Here is a 14,162-nt window from a genome sequence, read left to right on the forward strand (position 1 = left end):
GCCCCATGCTCTGGTCTAAAAATAGCAGACCAGTGTACACATTTTGGATACATATTAGGAACACTACTGGTGTGGATAAAATTAAAACGCCCTTAAACCACTGGCTGATCAAGTTTAACATGAAACCTTACAACACAAAGTAAGTTTGTTACATATTTTAAATAGACAACTGGGCAGCACCTCTTTGACATTAGCAACGCAGTACGCTTAGTATTACCCAGTAAGTAGTAAGGGTAATATTAATTAAATCAATTATAAACGTCTGCAGAGCTAACCAAGGGACTACGTTAACCACAACTCAGTCTGACAAATCCCAAATCAATACTAACGTTGAAATAAAAGCTGGTATACACCAGCTCAGTAACGATAGAGCCCGCTGTTAGAATAAAGGTTAACTACGAAGTAAATCCAAAATATAAGCCACATAAACAAACTGCCTAGTTGCGGGCCTTGACCCTTGTCCCTCACGGCTAAAACTCTGACAGGCCACGGTTTGCTAACGTAATGCTGAGGCAAGGAGAGCCCTCGGCCTTGCTAACGTTACCACCGCTACATGCTAACATAGCCATGATAGCTAACTGCCCAGGCTTCCTCAACAGTTTCTGGCCCAAGAGTAAACATTTGAGAACTTACCAAATATCCGAAATTTCAGCCGACACCAACAGAAGCTGCGACTGGGACCAGAACCAACGGGCCGTGGCTCACAGGAGAGAAACTACACCGACGAAACTAGGGGGATTTGCGGCCGTTTAGCTAGGCTAACTAGCCAGTTAGCAACGAGCAGTCGTCTCTCAAGACTCAGTGCATGTAAATTGTGTAAGTGCGGAGGTCCCTCTTTGCGTGCGTCCGTGATGAATCACATTATCTCAGCTGGCGACAGAAAATATATTCTAACAGGTTTTCTTGTGAATGTGTGGGCCGGAGCTTTGTGTGGCCGAGGCAGGGGGGGAAGCTGAAACGTCTGTCCCAACCTCTCCGCTTGACAGCTTGACAGCCTGCTAGCTAACGTTAGCTTCCGAGGAGCACGGAGCCAAAGAGACAGGACCCGGATGTTGCAGGTTGCGTACTCGAAAGTATGACATCATCCCTGAAGAGCGGCGGCCGCTCAGGCTGCTGCATGCACACAACAACACGGGCTCCCAGATCTGATATGATAGGATAAAATAAGTAAATAATTTGGTTAAAAAAAACTGTCACATATGTTAAAATATGTAGTTAGGGAAGCTCAAAGAATTTGCTGAAGATTCTGCTAGGCAAGGTCGAGGCTATACAGACAAATATTTAAATATATTGCATTCCACCTGCAGATAGTGTTTTGTCATCTTTCATTTGTGGTTGAAATCAGGCCTGCACCAAGGATCTGAGAAAGTCTGAGGTCATTAGTCCAAGTGAGTCCATGATTCTTAGGCTTGCTATCTGATTCTTTGATTCACTGTTTATATTCTCTTAAATAAGGTATTAAATACAAAGCCACTCAGCGTTAACAGCCAGCTCCAGTTCGTAATATTTGATTTTTTGTTGGCTTTTAGTGAAACTAAAGCCAAATGGCACATGTTCCACGTTCCATCTCTCTTTTGGTTAAATATTGCACTGTTGTTGTTTTGAGGATGGATTATACCGGTTTTTCATTTCTGTTGTGAAACTGACTTTTGCCAACGAGAACCAGCAACTGTCTGTGTAACGTTGTTAAAACTGTTGTGGTTTAAGTTCATCATTGCAAAAGCGACATTTACCACAGAGAAACTGAACGAACGGTGTCTTACAGGGCAGGAAGGCAGCTTCAGTAGATAGATAGATAGATAGATAGATACACACACACACATACATATATATATATATATGAAATGAGGACACAGCCAATATTTGTCTTCTGCAATTGATTATTCACTTCCAAATTCAATAAAGCCCGAGCTTTAATTTTGAAAATACCACAGCGGAAGTGATATCCCGCTTGCGATATCTCGGCGCAGCTTAAAAACCGAAGCTTCCTAAACCATAATAAGGCTGTGTGGACCAGTTGGCTTATTCCCAACAAATGGACTGCTGCATTGTGTCCGCATTGTGGTATTTTGTAGCACTTTATTTCCTAATTCACTTTCTGTGTTTCTTTTTCGCGGATGCAGACTTCACTCTGCTGTGGGCATGTCTGGTCGGACACAGGCCAGGTGAGTAAACTAAACCTGTCCTCTAGTCCACAATAACTTATGTCTTATTCCTAAACAAGAGAATATGTCTCTGACCTTTGTATGAGGTATAGGGACAATGCAGTTCAATAATATAGCTTCACACGTCGCATATTCTCCTGAGCTTTTCAAAGGTCAAACTCCAAATGCTTCCAGTTCAGTGTTAAATAACAGGAACAATACAACAGTGTAAAAGCTCCGTTACAATTCCTGCACGTAGGCTAAAAGTACTCCACGGTGAAGTTATATAGCCTATACATTATTGCAAACAAGTGTGTTTTTAAAAAGCCATTTGTCTTGAATGTAACTCTAGGTGTGTAATGACAGAAAACAAACACAAACTTTGTCTAAAGTGGCAGAGGAATAAATATAGCAGAGGAATGAAATACCCCCAAACCCTCTACAAATAGCCTTTGATTTCAATATTTTTATGCAGATTTGAATTCATTTTAAATGAAGGGGAACATAAAAGTTACATAGAATAATTGCATTTAGCACTTGAGCGCAGTAATATGCAAAGCTATCATTTAGTGTTTCTGTATAAAGTGTTGACTGTGGTGATTTTGTCTTAACCAGGGAATAAGCTCAAAGGGCTGGTGGTGTGGGTCACTGGAGCATCCAGTGGTATTGGAGAGGAGCTGGCCTACCAGCTGGCCAGATGTGGGTCACGTCTCATTCTGTCGGCTCGACGTGAGGATGAGCTAAAGAGGGTGAAACGGCAGTGTTTAGGTCAGAGGATTATTATTATTATTATTATTTGCTTTTTTTTTTTATAGAACTTAGTAATACTCTTTTTAAAAATTGCAATTAGAATTAATTCCTCAGACAAAAACAAATTGGATAATGGTTTTGGTACACGGCCTGAGTTTGTTTTGTTTTCATTCAGTTGAACTCACATGTGACCAGCTGAATTCTCTTTATCATTTATTCTTCTAGAGCGCTCCAACCTCCAGGATGACGATATTCTTGTTCTTCCACTGGATTTGTTGGAGAGGATGTCTCACGAGGAAAAGACAAAAACTGCAGTCCAGTATTTTGGACATGTAAGGACACTACAATTGCTCTTATTATTAGTTATATTGCAGTGTTTCTTTATTTCTTTATTCTTGATTAACAACTTCATCACCATGTTTTCATGTGACTGTGATTGTCAGTTATATTATTGCAATCCTTGTATTAAATCCATACAATTTTCACTTTACCTTGTTCTTTCATTATATTAAGCTGAAACGTTCATTATATTATGCACATACGTATCTATGACCAAGCCAAAATATTATGTCCATTTATATTTAAGAGAGAAATGATAGAAGTTCAAACCTTGCTGCTTTCCTTGTTTCAGCTTCCATCTATATTTCTGTGCCTTTCCAGATTGATATCCTGATCAACAATGGTGGCCGAAGCCAGCGCTCTCTCTGCTTGGAGACCAGCATCGATGTGTACGAGGCCTTGATGGAGCTCAACTTCCTGGGTACAGTCTCCATCACCAAGCAGGTGCTGCCTCACATGACACAGCGAGGCACTGGGAGCATTGTGACTGTCAGCAGCACGGTTGGCCTCATTGGGGCGCCCCTAGCAACAGGCTACTCTGCCAGCAAACATGCTATTCAGGTATTAAAAAAAAAAAAATTGTTTTAATTTTGGATCTGAGCTACAAGTCACATAATTTTGTGTTTTATGTTTGTTTTCTCCCACAATGTATTTAGACAGTGTTGTCAATAAACTGTCAATAAATTTGTGCTTTTCAGGAATGCTTTTAAAAAATATATATCTATATATATATATGTGTGTGTCATTAATATACTTAGATTTTAGAATTATTTAAAAACCATAGTGTTGTGCATCCTGTTGCTGATAGTGCTTCATTTTCCACAGGGTTTCTTTAATTCCCTTCGGATTGAGTTGACAGATTATCCAAAAATAGTCATCAGTACAGTGTGTCCAGGGCCTGTGCAATCGCAGATCGTCCACAATGCTTTCACAGAAGAACTGAACAAGGTAATGCATTTTGTTAATATTAAGCTGTAGATTATGAACTAAAGAATCCTGTATTTTACTATTGTTTGAAATAAGTGATGTGCTTATCACACTGGCTAATTCAGTAGTTAATTTTCAGTAAACTGTTTTTTTTTTTTGTTTGTTTTTCTCCATTACCTAAAGCCTGTGACCTCAGCGGGTAACCAGGAACACAAGATGTCAACGGGCCGCTGTGTGCATTTAATGCTGGTGGGAATTGCCAATGGTGTCAAGGAAATGTGGATCGCACAGCAGCCCTTCCTCTTGCTTCACTATGTCTGGCAGTACGCTCCCACATTTGCCTGGTTCATCACAGGCATGCTGGGCAGGAAAAGAGTACAACATTTCAAAGCTGGCCTGGTACGTGTATAATAACGTCCTGCACAGAAACATAGGTGGTTTACACTGATCTCATTCAGCCTACTTCCTAAATCTACTGTAAAAAAAAAAGTAACTCAGAAACGAGAATGATATTATTTTTTGAGTATTGGGTATTTCTCGAAACGCCAAACTGCTTCTTAAAAGGTGGGAGTTTAATGAGGTCACCTAAATCCATACAATTAAAAGGAGTGTTAAGTTGTCCTATCTTAACACCTGCAACAGCATAGGAGAGTCAGAGCCATGTGTTCCCAGTCCTGGAAAGAGAAAAGTCAAAACAAGTGGACACTTCGGTTTGATTGTAACATGGGTGTGTAGGATCGAGAACATTCATGTACGGCTGGGAATTTTTTTCTATCTTCAAAATATATGCACACATGGTCAAACTCAGATAAAAAGGCTCCATCAGAATGGGCCCACATGTGACGAGACTAGTTTGTTGTTTCTGTATACACACGATTGCTGTTTTGTTCTATGAGGTTGACTTGAGGTTGCTCCATTTGAACTGGGACCGGGGGATTCTCACTGTTAGGAAATTTGAAAATTCTTGAATAAAGCAGAACATGGGAGATACAATACAAAGCGGTCTCTTAGCAGCTTGGGGGCTTCAACTGATACTGACCTTGCTTGAGTCGAGTAACAAGAAGACAGTGGCCAGAGTATGACAGTGAGCATGACTACTTCCCTGCGGTGCCGAATGAGTGACTGACTGACCAGTGTGTCTGGTGGCCTCTGCTGGACAGTGACAGCTGACGGCCATGCAGAAAGGTCATGTTCCAACTGGCCAGGCACTGGAACATCACATGCTTGTGATTCAGTTGGATCTGTGTCTTACCCTTTAGAGACCAAAGAATAGTTTACATAGACTCCACACAGCAAATAAAATCTAAATGGTATTTCTAAACTGCATTTGAAGCAATGTGAGTGTTATCCTTGTGACCGCCATGCACTTACTCCAGATTTACAGATGGTGAATGGGGAGCAGGACATTCACCATTTGCATACTTGAATTAAAAATATTTAGATTTTGTTGGCAGTCAAAAAAAGCAGTACTAACAGTTAGTCTTTGTTTTGCAGGATGCAGACTGTGCATATTTCACCAAGCCCAAGACCTCCTGAAAGTCTCATCCTGCAGAGAAATGCATTTATCACATTCCGCCGAGACACTGAGATGAGTTTTCCAGCAAAATGTTGTGGTTTTTGCAGTGATCATATCGAAAAACTAATTGTTTCAGAAGCTTATGGCTCTTTTCTGCAGGGCAGGGTTTCACAAGCATTGGCACATTTACTTTCATGTCAAATGCAAATCAAATCCTATATTGGTGATTTTTTTTTTTTTGGTAAGAAGCAATTGTTTGTAATGATTTTCACATTATGTTAACACTTTATACAGAATCTACACACATTTGTAAGGTATGGGCTAAAAAATAAATATAAGAATCAATTCAGAATGAAACTGTTTACTCAAGTTTATGTCTTGGCAAGTTTGTGTAGTAAAACTTGTAACATACTGCTTCTGCCAAGCTGTTTTATTTGAAGTATGTACAATTTAACATATAAAAATCAACAATATGTACAACAGACTATGGATGTATTCATTTAACTCTTCATTCTAAATTGTAAACAAGTGAAGTGTAAACAAAATTTATTAAACACCTTAACACACACACAGCAAGACATACTCAAGGCACATCCTTGATATTTAACAAAACTTTAAAGTTCTTGTCCCTTTTTGTGGACACAGAGAAGAAATCATCTGAAAGTGTAAACTCTAAATAGTATGATCAAATTAGAGGTATTCAACAGAGGGCTGTAGAATTTATTCACTTTTCTGATGCGCAAATATTAAACAAACCACAAAATGCATGTGCTTCAGTGGAAAGGTTGAAGACTCATGAGCCAACAGTTTCAAAAACTGGTTCCATTTCCTCTTGGTTTTGCTCTAGTTTCCACATGGATTTCCCAATAATCATTAACTTTGGAACTAGACTGAACAGCGTCGTCATTCTTCTACAGTATGTTCTTTTGCCACAGGTCAGAGACAAGGGAAGTGGAGGGGGACTGAGGAGTAAATGGGATATCCTAGAGGAGGATCGGCTGCCTGAACAGTTAGGTTTCTTAGCATAAAAGGATGGGCTTGGATACTGTAACGCTCCTCATCATCATTAGTAGCATACAGTAACTCCCAGGAAAGATTTGCCCACTGTCCTCGCACCCCCTCTCCATTCAGACGGCCCACCTGCACCAACTGCTCCTGCAGGGACAGGACCCGCCCTGTGTAGGTGCCCTGTGGACAAGCACAGCCAATCATTCAAATGCAATACATACATTGACTGAAACATTTTTTTTTTTTTAAACAAATGGCCTCACTTTTATGCCAGTGACTGAATAAGAATCATCTGTTGGTAGGGCATCAACAGATGTACATTTATATCTTTGTAGCTTAGTAGCTTAGCTAACGTATTTACCATAGCAAGATCGTGTCCTAGAGAAAACAGGAATGGTTTCTCCTGAAGGATGCTGTCATGCCAGCCTTTTTCTGTCACCAGGCCAATGTACCAGTCCCTTTCATATTCCTCCAAGGTGCTGAACAGTTCCTCAGGGGACTCCATGGGCCCAAGGCTTGCTTGATCAAAAAGCAGCTTGAAACTGAACCTGAAGGCCAATAAAATGATAGAAGCAGGATTCATTGAAGAGATATCTATATATATCTTCTCAGATAAATAAGCTTCACTCATCAGAATTATCTAAAACTACAAATACAAGTTTTACCTGAAAGCCCGAAGTGCAAGCTGGTAAAGTTCTTTACTTGACGAGAGCCAGTCAAGTCCTTCTGTCCATGGTACATCTCCACAATAGAGCCTGTAGACATAACTGGGACTGGTGAAGGCAGACTCTGCCCCCAGTGAGGTGAGACATGAAAGTGCGACCTGAGCATGCAGTTCTTTCAAGGCTTCATCCTCCTTCAGGGCTTTAGTCATGTCGTCTGTGGCTTCACCCTGCACAGCAGGTCCAAACTCTCCTAAAATAAACCTAAACCAGTCCTCTGGAAACAAAGGTTTGAGTTGCAGCAAGCGTGATGGTAGCAGCGGTGCTGTCCTCCACCCTGTTGGTAGGTTGAATACCTCTGACTGAGGGCAGCTGAAGTTCAGAGGAGGGAGAGAGCCAGGACTCTCTCTGAACACCTCTGAGTTTTGGCCTTTATCTACAGCTGGCATCCCAATGCCAAGTCCCAGGGGCTGCAGTGGCTGCAAGGCAGAGAGTGCCATGTTTTCAAAAAGGCTGTCCATCTCCACAGAGCCTGGCAGAGAGGCTCCCGTCTGCAGCGCTGTGTGTCCAGGCTGGACTTCTGCAGTCACTAATGCCACTGTCCGTCTGGCTGGTTGAGGTCCAAATAAGTCATCCTCATCTGACCAGTCACCAAAAGAGGTCAAACTGGAGCTGTCCTGTCTGAACCTGAGAGAGGACACATTGGATTCTACCATGACAGCGTCAGGTGGCCGGATGCATGTAGTCTGGGCCAACTGGGAAGACTGGGACTTCCTGCCACCAACCCCTGGCCCTTCTTCAGTGCTCCAAAGAAATCCTTTATGCTTCTGCACACAGTATCGGAGGAGCAACCAGACCAGTGCTTTAAGGTAATCATCCTGAAGTTTTCTCAAGTTGTCATGCGAGTCAATGATGCCAGAAAGCACATTACGGGCATCAGAGTAGACTCGCACAGCAAGGGCAGCACAAGGGGTGAGGGCATTCCCCCAGTGCAGGTTAAAGCCCTGGGTGAAGCCGAGATGCTCAGGGCGCTCAAAAGCAGCCTCGAACACCTCATCCACCCTCCGTGCCTCCACTGTGTGGCAAGATGTCTCCTGCAGTTCCAGACCCTACAACAAACCACATCACACTTTTTAAATGCTGCTGCAAATGACACAGACTCTTAACAGACAAAAGCAAAAATACAGTACCTTAACGTTGACAGTACAGTAACCATATCCTCTCTCCAGGATCATTATCCAAACCATACGGTCCTGAAACCGGCCAAGAAAATGAGACCCTGGGGCTAAAGACCCTACAGAGAGGGGGAAAAATAAATCAGCCATCCATACATCTAACGAGATTGGTAAACTGAGGGAGATTTAGAAGGGAAACACTATATACATCATGTAACAAAAGTGGAGTCTTTGCACACATCCCACTTATTTTGCATCAGCTGTGTCTCTTTCAGCTGACTATGTAGATAAAATTCCTACTAGATGAGCTGCAGGGAGACATGTACCATCACATTTACAGAGGAAGGTCATGATACTGTTTTGACTGGCTGACTGCACAGAGATATAGATATTATATCTTTTCTTGGCTTTAGTTTTCTGTTAGCCTTTGAAAATTCACTCCTTTTATACAATATAGGCCTTTTGCAGACAGAGGACAGCAGACAGACATTTATTTCATCACCGATGAACAGCAGTGACAAGGTGATGGAGGCTTTTGTTTCAAGTTGACTAATGCTCTCTTGGCTCAAGGATAATGTCACGTCCCATAACGACATCTCAGAATAGTTCTAGCCGCTACCTCATGATGGGAAGTGACACAATCCTTTCCTGTTCACTGCTCCATGGCCCCCAGTGTGAGCAAAGCAAAAGAACACTACCATCGTTAAGACAGTGAGCATCAACTTAACAAGTGCTTATTATAAATTATAGATACACAGCTACAGCACCATGAGCTCACCAAAAAAAAAAAAATACTGCGTGATGATATTCAGTTTTGAAATATCTACCTTTTTTCCTATTGCCCCCTCCTGATCGAGCACAGAAAAAAATCCTAGCAGCAGCTCCGTTTGGCCTAAGAGTATTACACATTTAATGGTGTGGAAAACATTTGGATGTAATGAATACAGATCAGAGCTATTTTTTTGGGTCAGTTCACGGAAAGCTCAACTGGATCCTGCGAGCTTGCATTCCTGCCAGCAACTCACAATGAGCTGCTCACAATAACATTCCTCTTACTATTAAGAGGTGATGCTTCAGTGCTCTATGATCTGCGTATAGTTTCTACTTGACCCATAGGAAAGTTCAGTCATGGCAAACACAGTACAAGTCAAAACACAAAATAATGAACATGTGTACTGATCTAGTCTGTAAATAAACTCTGTATGTAACTGAAAGCAAAATAATAAATTTTAACCACGCTGAGAAATCTCAGATTTCATTTTACAAACAGTCCTGAAACATCAGTTTACTCCAATTCAAAGGTTGGTAAACTTAAAATTATTAATTCCAAATATTTTGGTGCTCAATTACTAATATAGTTTTCTTAGTGACAAACACAATAATATTCTGATAGTTTTAAAGATCTTATAGATGGGAAAATAGTAAATACTGTTTCACTTGTAATAATTTACCAAAGGAAGACATCATACACAGGAGCGAGAATACACAACTAACCCAATGACCCTCTTGCAAAGGCTGTCCTCAGAGCAGAAGCCAGACTTCCACTCATTTGCTGGTAGAAGATGGAGTCCAGGCAGGGACAGGCAGTGCCCACGGGCCCTGGCCAACTGCGCTGAGGCCTGGGGAACCCCACAAGGAAGATGGGCAGGGTGAAGAGAGGCAGCAAAGGCGCAGAAAGCAGAGCAGAGAGGGTCACCACCACCAGCAGCAATGGACACAGGGAGGCGTTCACAGCCAGGAGAGTCCCAGCTGACTGTCGGCGCTGCTTTTTCTCAGTCCAAGATGTCACCAACACAGTAAGGGTGAACTTAAGCTTGGCCAGAAACTGGGTCAGTCTGTCAATCAGGAGGCCTACCTGGATCAGAAACACAATAATGACAAACACTAATATATAATCTGATTCACCACTAACAAAAAAATGTAATTTAATTAAACAACTTATATGGAGTATATGTTTAAAATGGGGTAGAAATAAGAGGAAAAGCAATGTTGATTTCACCAGAAGAAGCTGCACTCCAGTGCCCAGGTTGTCCCAGCCTGGCAGCACATTGTCTCCAGCTGCAAGACGCACCAAGACCACCACCGCCATTTGGAGCAGAGCATCCTCTGAGCTCTGCCACACCTGCACAACAATAAACAGCAACCTCTATGCTGAGCAAGGACAAAAATCTAGAAAAAGCTCTCAGGGATTCATGGTTCAATTTAAGGTAAAATAAATAAATAAAATTGTGTGGATGACATACTAAGAGGGCATGTTTTTCATTGCTACACCTTTAGGTTTATTTTGAACATGAATGTGCCTGTTCGATTAGGAATCTAACAAGTTACAATAAAAAGAATGTTTTTATTTAAAAAACATTTTCTTGCCTTTGTGTGTGAGTGTGTGTGAGTGTAAGCGTACCACTCTAAAAGCTCGTGTAAATCCCAAACTGAGGGAAGCCCTGTGGAGCAGCTGCAGAGATTTGTCCATAGACAGGAAAGCAATCATTGTAAATGGAGACACTGTGAAATAAAACACAGTGTAAGTGCAGGTCAAAAAACACTATTTAAGTAGCTGAAATAGCTGTAAAAATTGTGGAGAAGCTGACTAAAAACACATATTATAAGAAGCTCACCAAGATAAAGAAAGACTCTTCTAAATGTTGCAGCAGTGTATAATCCTCTGTTCCTTTTCTTGAAAGTCTTCACACTGGACATGCCTTTAGGGTAGAGGGGATTGAGGAACATCCCTCCAAATACATAAGCGCCTTGGATTTCTCTGAGAGCCCAGCAGAGGCAGAAAAGTACAAGGAGGACATAGCTGACAAGAGCCTGGGGTCCCATAACCAAGCTCTCGGACTGAGCTGAACCGAGGAAGTGATGCAACAGCCCTCCCTCTGCCATTGCCACCAGTAGCAAGCTCAAGTATAGCAGCAGTTCCCTGTAGCCCAGATTCCAGCCAAAAGAACTGGGAGGAGGAGTTGTTGACCCCCCTATGTAAAACCCATGGTCCCTGAAGGTGGCCCTGGGATCTCTGCAGAGTGTGCCAACCTGGCTGAGGTCCAGGCTCAGCAGAAATCCCATAGAGATGGAGAAGAGAACCACACCCAGTGTTGATGGGATAAAGTAATTACACACAGCTACGCCAGCAGATACACCAAACATCAACAGCAGCCTATGGGACAACACACACAATCAGGACTGATGATTCACAGGCCTTTCTAATCTCATATTTATCTTTTCAATAGGGCTAATTTCACACATAATGTAATAAAGATTACAGCATCCCAAAAACCCTTATGTGTTTTACTTTATTTGATGCAGCTAAACAATGGACCCAATTCAAAGTTGAATATTTTGGACATTAATGCTTTTAGAATTGCTACTTAAAATTTCTAGCTCTTGCCACATCCAGATAACATTTGTCAATATCAGAGGAAACTAATGACCACTAAAGTTTAGTCTTGCTTGAAGTGTATTTGTAATATGTACCTGAGGTTGCTGGACATGGGTGAACCTCCTAAGCCAAACACAAGAGCCTGCTCCATGCCCCAAAGAAACAAGGCATCCAGGGGAGGCAGTATGCCTAGCGCCCACAGTAGAGGTAGGAAGAGGAACAGCACATGGAGAACCTGGCTGGCCAGTTGGAGCTCAGGAACAGGGCCTGAGAACCTAAATCACAGCAATATATTGAGTTTTTTTACAAAAGCAAACATTGTAAAATATAACATTACTCTATAAGAACATTTCCTGATAAACCTTTTTAATAACAATAATATTTTTTGGTAAATCTTTAGTGATGCTCACCTGTCAGCCAAGTCCACAGTGATGAACATAAAAATGTAAAGGGGCCGGGTGAGTGGGGTTATCTCATAAGTGTCCTGTGCCTGGAAAGTAGCCGTCTCTGTTGCCGTATTTACAATGAGGGAATACTCAGCTATACACAGCGTTACCCAACTTAGGACAAAGACTACCAAGGAGACACCAATGCTGTTGTAGAGAGCAGTCAGTCTGCCCAGGAACACATACCATGTGCCAAAGCCACAGAGCACCCCAGCTAGTACGGTATGCAGCACCACATTTAGCCCAAATTTCTTCCCAGGGGCAATGAATCGGACCGTCTCTGGGCTGACACAGTGGGTGAATTCCACTTCCTCTTCATCGACCAGGATGTTCGGCACACCAAGTCTCTCCACTGTGTCACTTCTTCGTGCAGCATACAAGGCCAGGGCCTGGACACCCGCTGCAGCTCCGAACATAAGCATACCAGAGAGCACTGCGGCATGGAGCTCCTGAAGCAGCTGCAGCTGGCAGAGCAGAGTACCAATGCCCCCAAAAAGCCATGGTGTCAAGAACAACACCGCCTGATTGACATAGACATACGGTGGGGCACAGTAGCCCAGCTTGAAGCGTGGACCCCCTAACACCGTCTGGGGGAAGCGCTTCCAGAAGAACTCCTGCTTGTACTCATTAAGAAGGGGCACATCTGGCCCCATTCTGACCATTCCCAAAGGGGTGGCAGGTCATCTCCACACAGCTGAAGGAGAATTTCCATTCATCGTCCCAGACGCAGTACAGATGCCTGCAATGAAGCAAACCTCCACTTAGGAAATGTAGGTATGATTATTACTAAGCCAACAATAGATGCACTAACACAATTTACTGGCACCATCAAACAACAGTCACTGTGCCACTTTTGGTATTGATATAACACCAGTCTGGCATTTAAAAACCTGTATAATTTCTGAGATCCTCTGTCAATCCAGACAATCCAGAAGACTGTCACTTCTGACAGTTGTCATACTAAACAATACAGAATTTTTAATGCCATTTACTTACAACAGCGCGGACTTCCTAATCTATTTGGCCCATATAATCTATTCATCAGTGGCACTACCACTAAAAGATAAAAGCATAACCTTATTAGAGCATCCCAGAAACGCTCAGGAGGCTTATTAAAACGATGGCATTGAAGGTAGCACTATTACATTAAGTTTTATACATACAGCAAAATAAATATCAAGACACAAGAGAGGAGCAACAGCTACTAAGTTCCGACAACACAACCCTGAAGCTTGTGGATGCGCTAACATGAGCTAACCTGTTTATGCTAACTAGTAGCCGCACTTTTCAAGATCTCATCTCGTGTAATCAGAGCAGGTGCCGTGTTTTCTGGACATCTTTGAGACTGTTCTCGTTTTTTCTCCTTAGCCAACTCTACAGTGTTGACGGTAACGTAGCTAACGTTAGCGGAGCCAATCCTTTTCTGTTTGACTCTCCGTTAGCTTGCCATAACTAACAGGTAAATAACAGCAGGCTGCCAACCTGGAGCGTCTCTGCTGGGAGAGAAACTTACCGTTAACAGCCAAGTAGCCACATGCATGCGTTGTTTAATGTAATATTTTAAAATATTGTTACAAATAATAGAACATAGACCGAAACTGCCAACATTAAGCTAACGGCTAGAAACCCAAGCAACATCGGCATGATACGCCAACAAACTGTAGCCAATCGGTGTCGAGACCAGAGAAGAGCGAGTCGTTTGATTGGCCTGAAGCGTACAAGCCCCGCCTTCCACAGCAACCAGACCCGCCCCCTTCATCTGTACACAATACTAAAGAGAACAAGACATGTTTGAAATGTGTTTTGGAGACACGTAATA

General features: G+C 42.3%; 3 protein-coding genes across 10 annotated transcripts in view; 1 reads left to right on the forward strand and 2 right to left on the reverse strand.

The window, feature by feature from the left end:
* The window catches only part of ppm1aa (protein phosphatase, Mg2+/Mn2+ dependent, 1Aa), a 64,588-nt gene extending 63,571 nt beyond the window's left edge, over window positions 1-1,017 (reverse strand). For all 6 annotated transcript variants that reach the window (XR_003296052.2, XR_003296053.1, XR_003296051.1 and 3 more), the window contains exon 1: window positions 634-1,017. The gene's annotated coding sequence lies outside the window, so the exon portion shown is untranslated. The remainder of the gene's footprint in view (window positions 1-633) is intronic.
* Window positions 67-6,248, forward strand: dhrs7 (dehydrogenase/reductase (SDR family) member 7). Of its 2 annotated transcripts, XM_026313635.1 has the most exons (8): window positions 67-139; window positions 2,124-2,165; window positions 2,760-2,912; window positions 3,120-3,226; window positions 3,555-3,794; window positions 4,059-4,181; window positions 4,344-4,559; window positions 5,655-6,248. In XM_026313635.1, the coding sequence occupies exons 4-8, from the start codon at window positions 3,179-3,181 to the stop codon at window positions 5,694-5,696; spliced, it is 669 nt and encodes a 222-aa protein (XP_026169420.1). In that variant the 5' UTR covers window positions 67-139; window positions 2,124-2,165; window positions 2,760-2,912; window positions 3,120-3,178; the 3' UTR covers window positions 5,697-6,248. The 2 variants fall into 2 exon arrangements, with proteins under 2 accessions (XP_026169420.1, XP_026169336.1); XM_026313551.1 differs by lacking the exon at window positions 67-139 and having other exon boundaries at window positions 1,944-2,165.
* Window positions 6,092-13,993, reverse strand: pcnx4 (pecanex 4). Of its 2 annotated transcripts, none has more exons than XM_026312568.1 (11): window positions 13,857-13,993; window positions 12,308-13,082; window positions 11,993-12,172; window positions 11,137-11,675; window positions 10,923-11,023; window positions 10,521-10,643; window positions 10,016-10,376; window positions 8,537-8,640; window positions 7,350-8,455; window positions 7,046-7,232; window positions 6,092-6,864 (listed from the first exon to the last, which is right to left on the reverse strand). In XM_026312568.1, the coding sequence occupies exons 2-11, from the start codon at window positions 13,003-13,005 to the stop codon at window positions 6,613-6,615; spliced, it is 3,651 nt and encodes a 1,216-aa protein (XP_026168353.1). In that variant the 5' UTR covers window positions 13,006-13,082; window positions 13,857-13,993; the 3' UTR covers window positions 6,092-6,612. The 2 variants fall into 2 exon arrangements, with proteins under 2 accessions (XP_026168353.1, XP_026168430.1); XM_026312645.1 differs by lacking the exon at window positions 13,857-13,993 and adding an exon at window positions 13,602-13,778.
* Between the last annotated feature and the right edge of the window lie 169 nt (window positions 13,994-14,162).

The sequence above is a fragment of the Mastacembelus armatus genome, chromosome 22 (genome assembly GCF_900324485.2).
Source record: "Mastacembelus armatus chromosome 22, fMasArm1.2, whole genome shotgun sequence".
In the NCBI taxonomy this organism is placed as follows: domain Eukaryota; kingdom Metazoa; phylum Chordata; class Actinopteri; order Synbranchiformes; family Mastacembelidae; genus Mastacembelus; species Mastacembelus armatus.

Excerpts from the sequence above, each read along its gene's own strand:
- dhrs7 (XM_026313551.1), top strand. The coding sequence starts at position 2,036 with ATGGACTGCTGCATTGTGTCCGCATTGTGGTATTTTGTAGCACTTTAT. Across the intron at positions 2,166-2,759 it reads TCTGGTCGGACACAGGCCAG|GGAATAAGCTCAAAGGGCTG; the intron begins GTGAGTAAACTA and ends TGTCTTAACCAG. Across the intron at positions 3,227-3,554 it reads CAGTCCAGTATTTTGGACAT|ATTGATATCCTGATCAACAA; the intron begins GTAAGGACACTA and ends GTGCCTTTCCAG.
- pcnx4 (XM_026312568.1), bottom strand. The coding sequence starts at position 13,005 with ATGGTCAGAATGGGGCCAGATGTGCCCCTTCTTAATGAGTACAAGCAG. Across the intron at positions 11,676-11,992 it reads CCCATGTCCAGCAACCTCAG|GCTGCTGTTGATGTTTGGTG; the intron begins GTACATATTACA and ends GTTGTCCCATAG. Across the intron at positions 8,456-8,536 it reads ACTGTACTGTCAACGTTAAG|GGTCTGGAACTGCAGGAGAC; the intron begins GTACTGTATTTT and ends GGTTTGTTGTAG.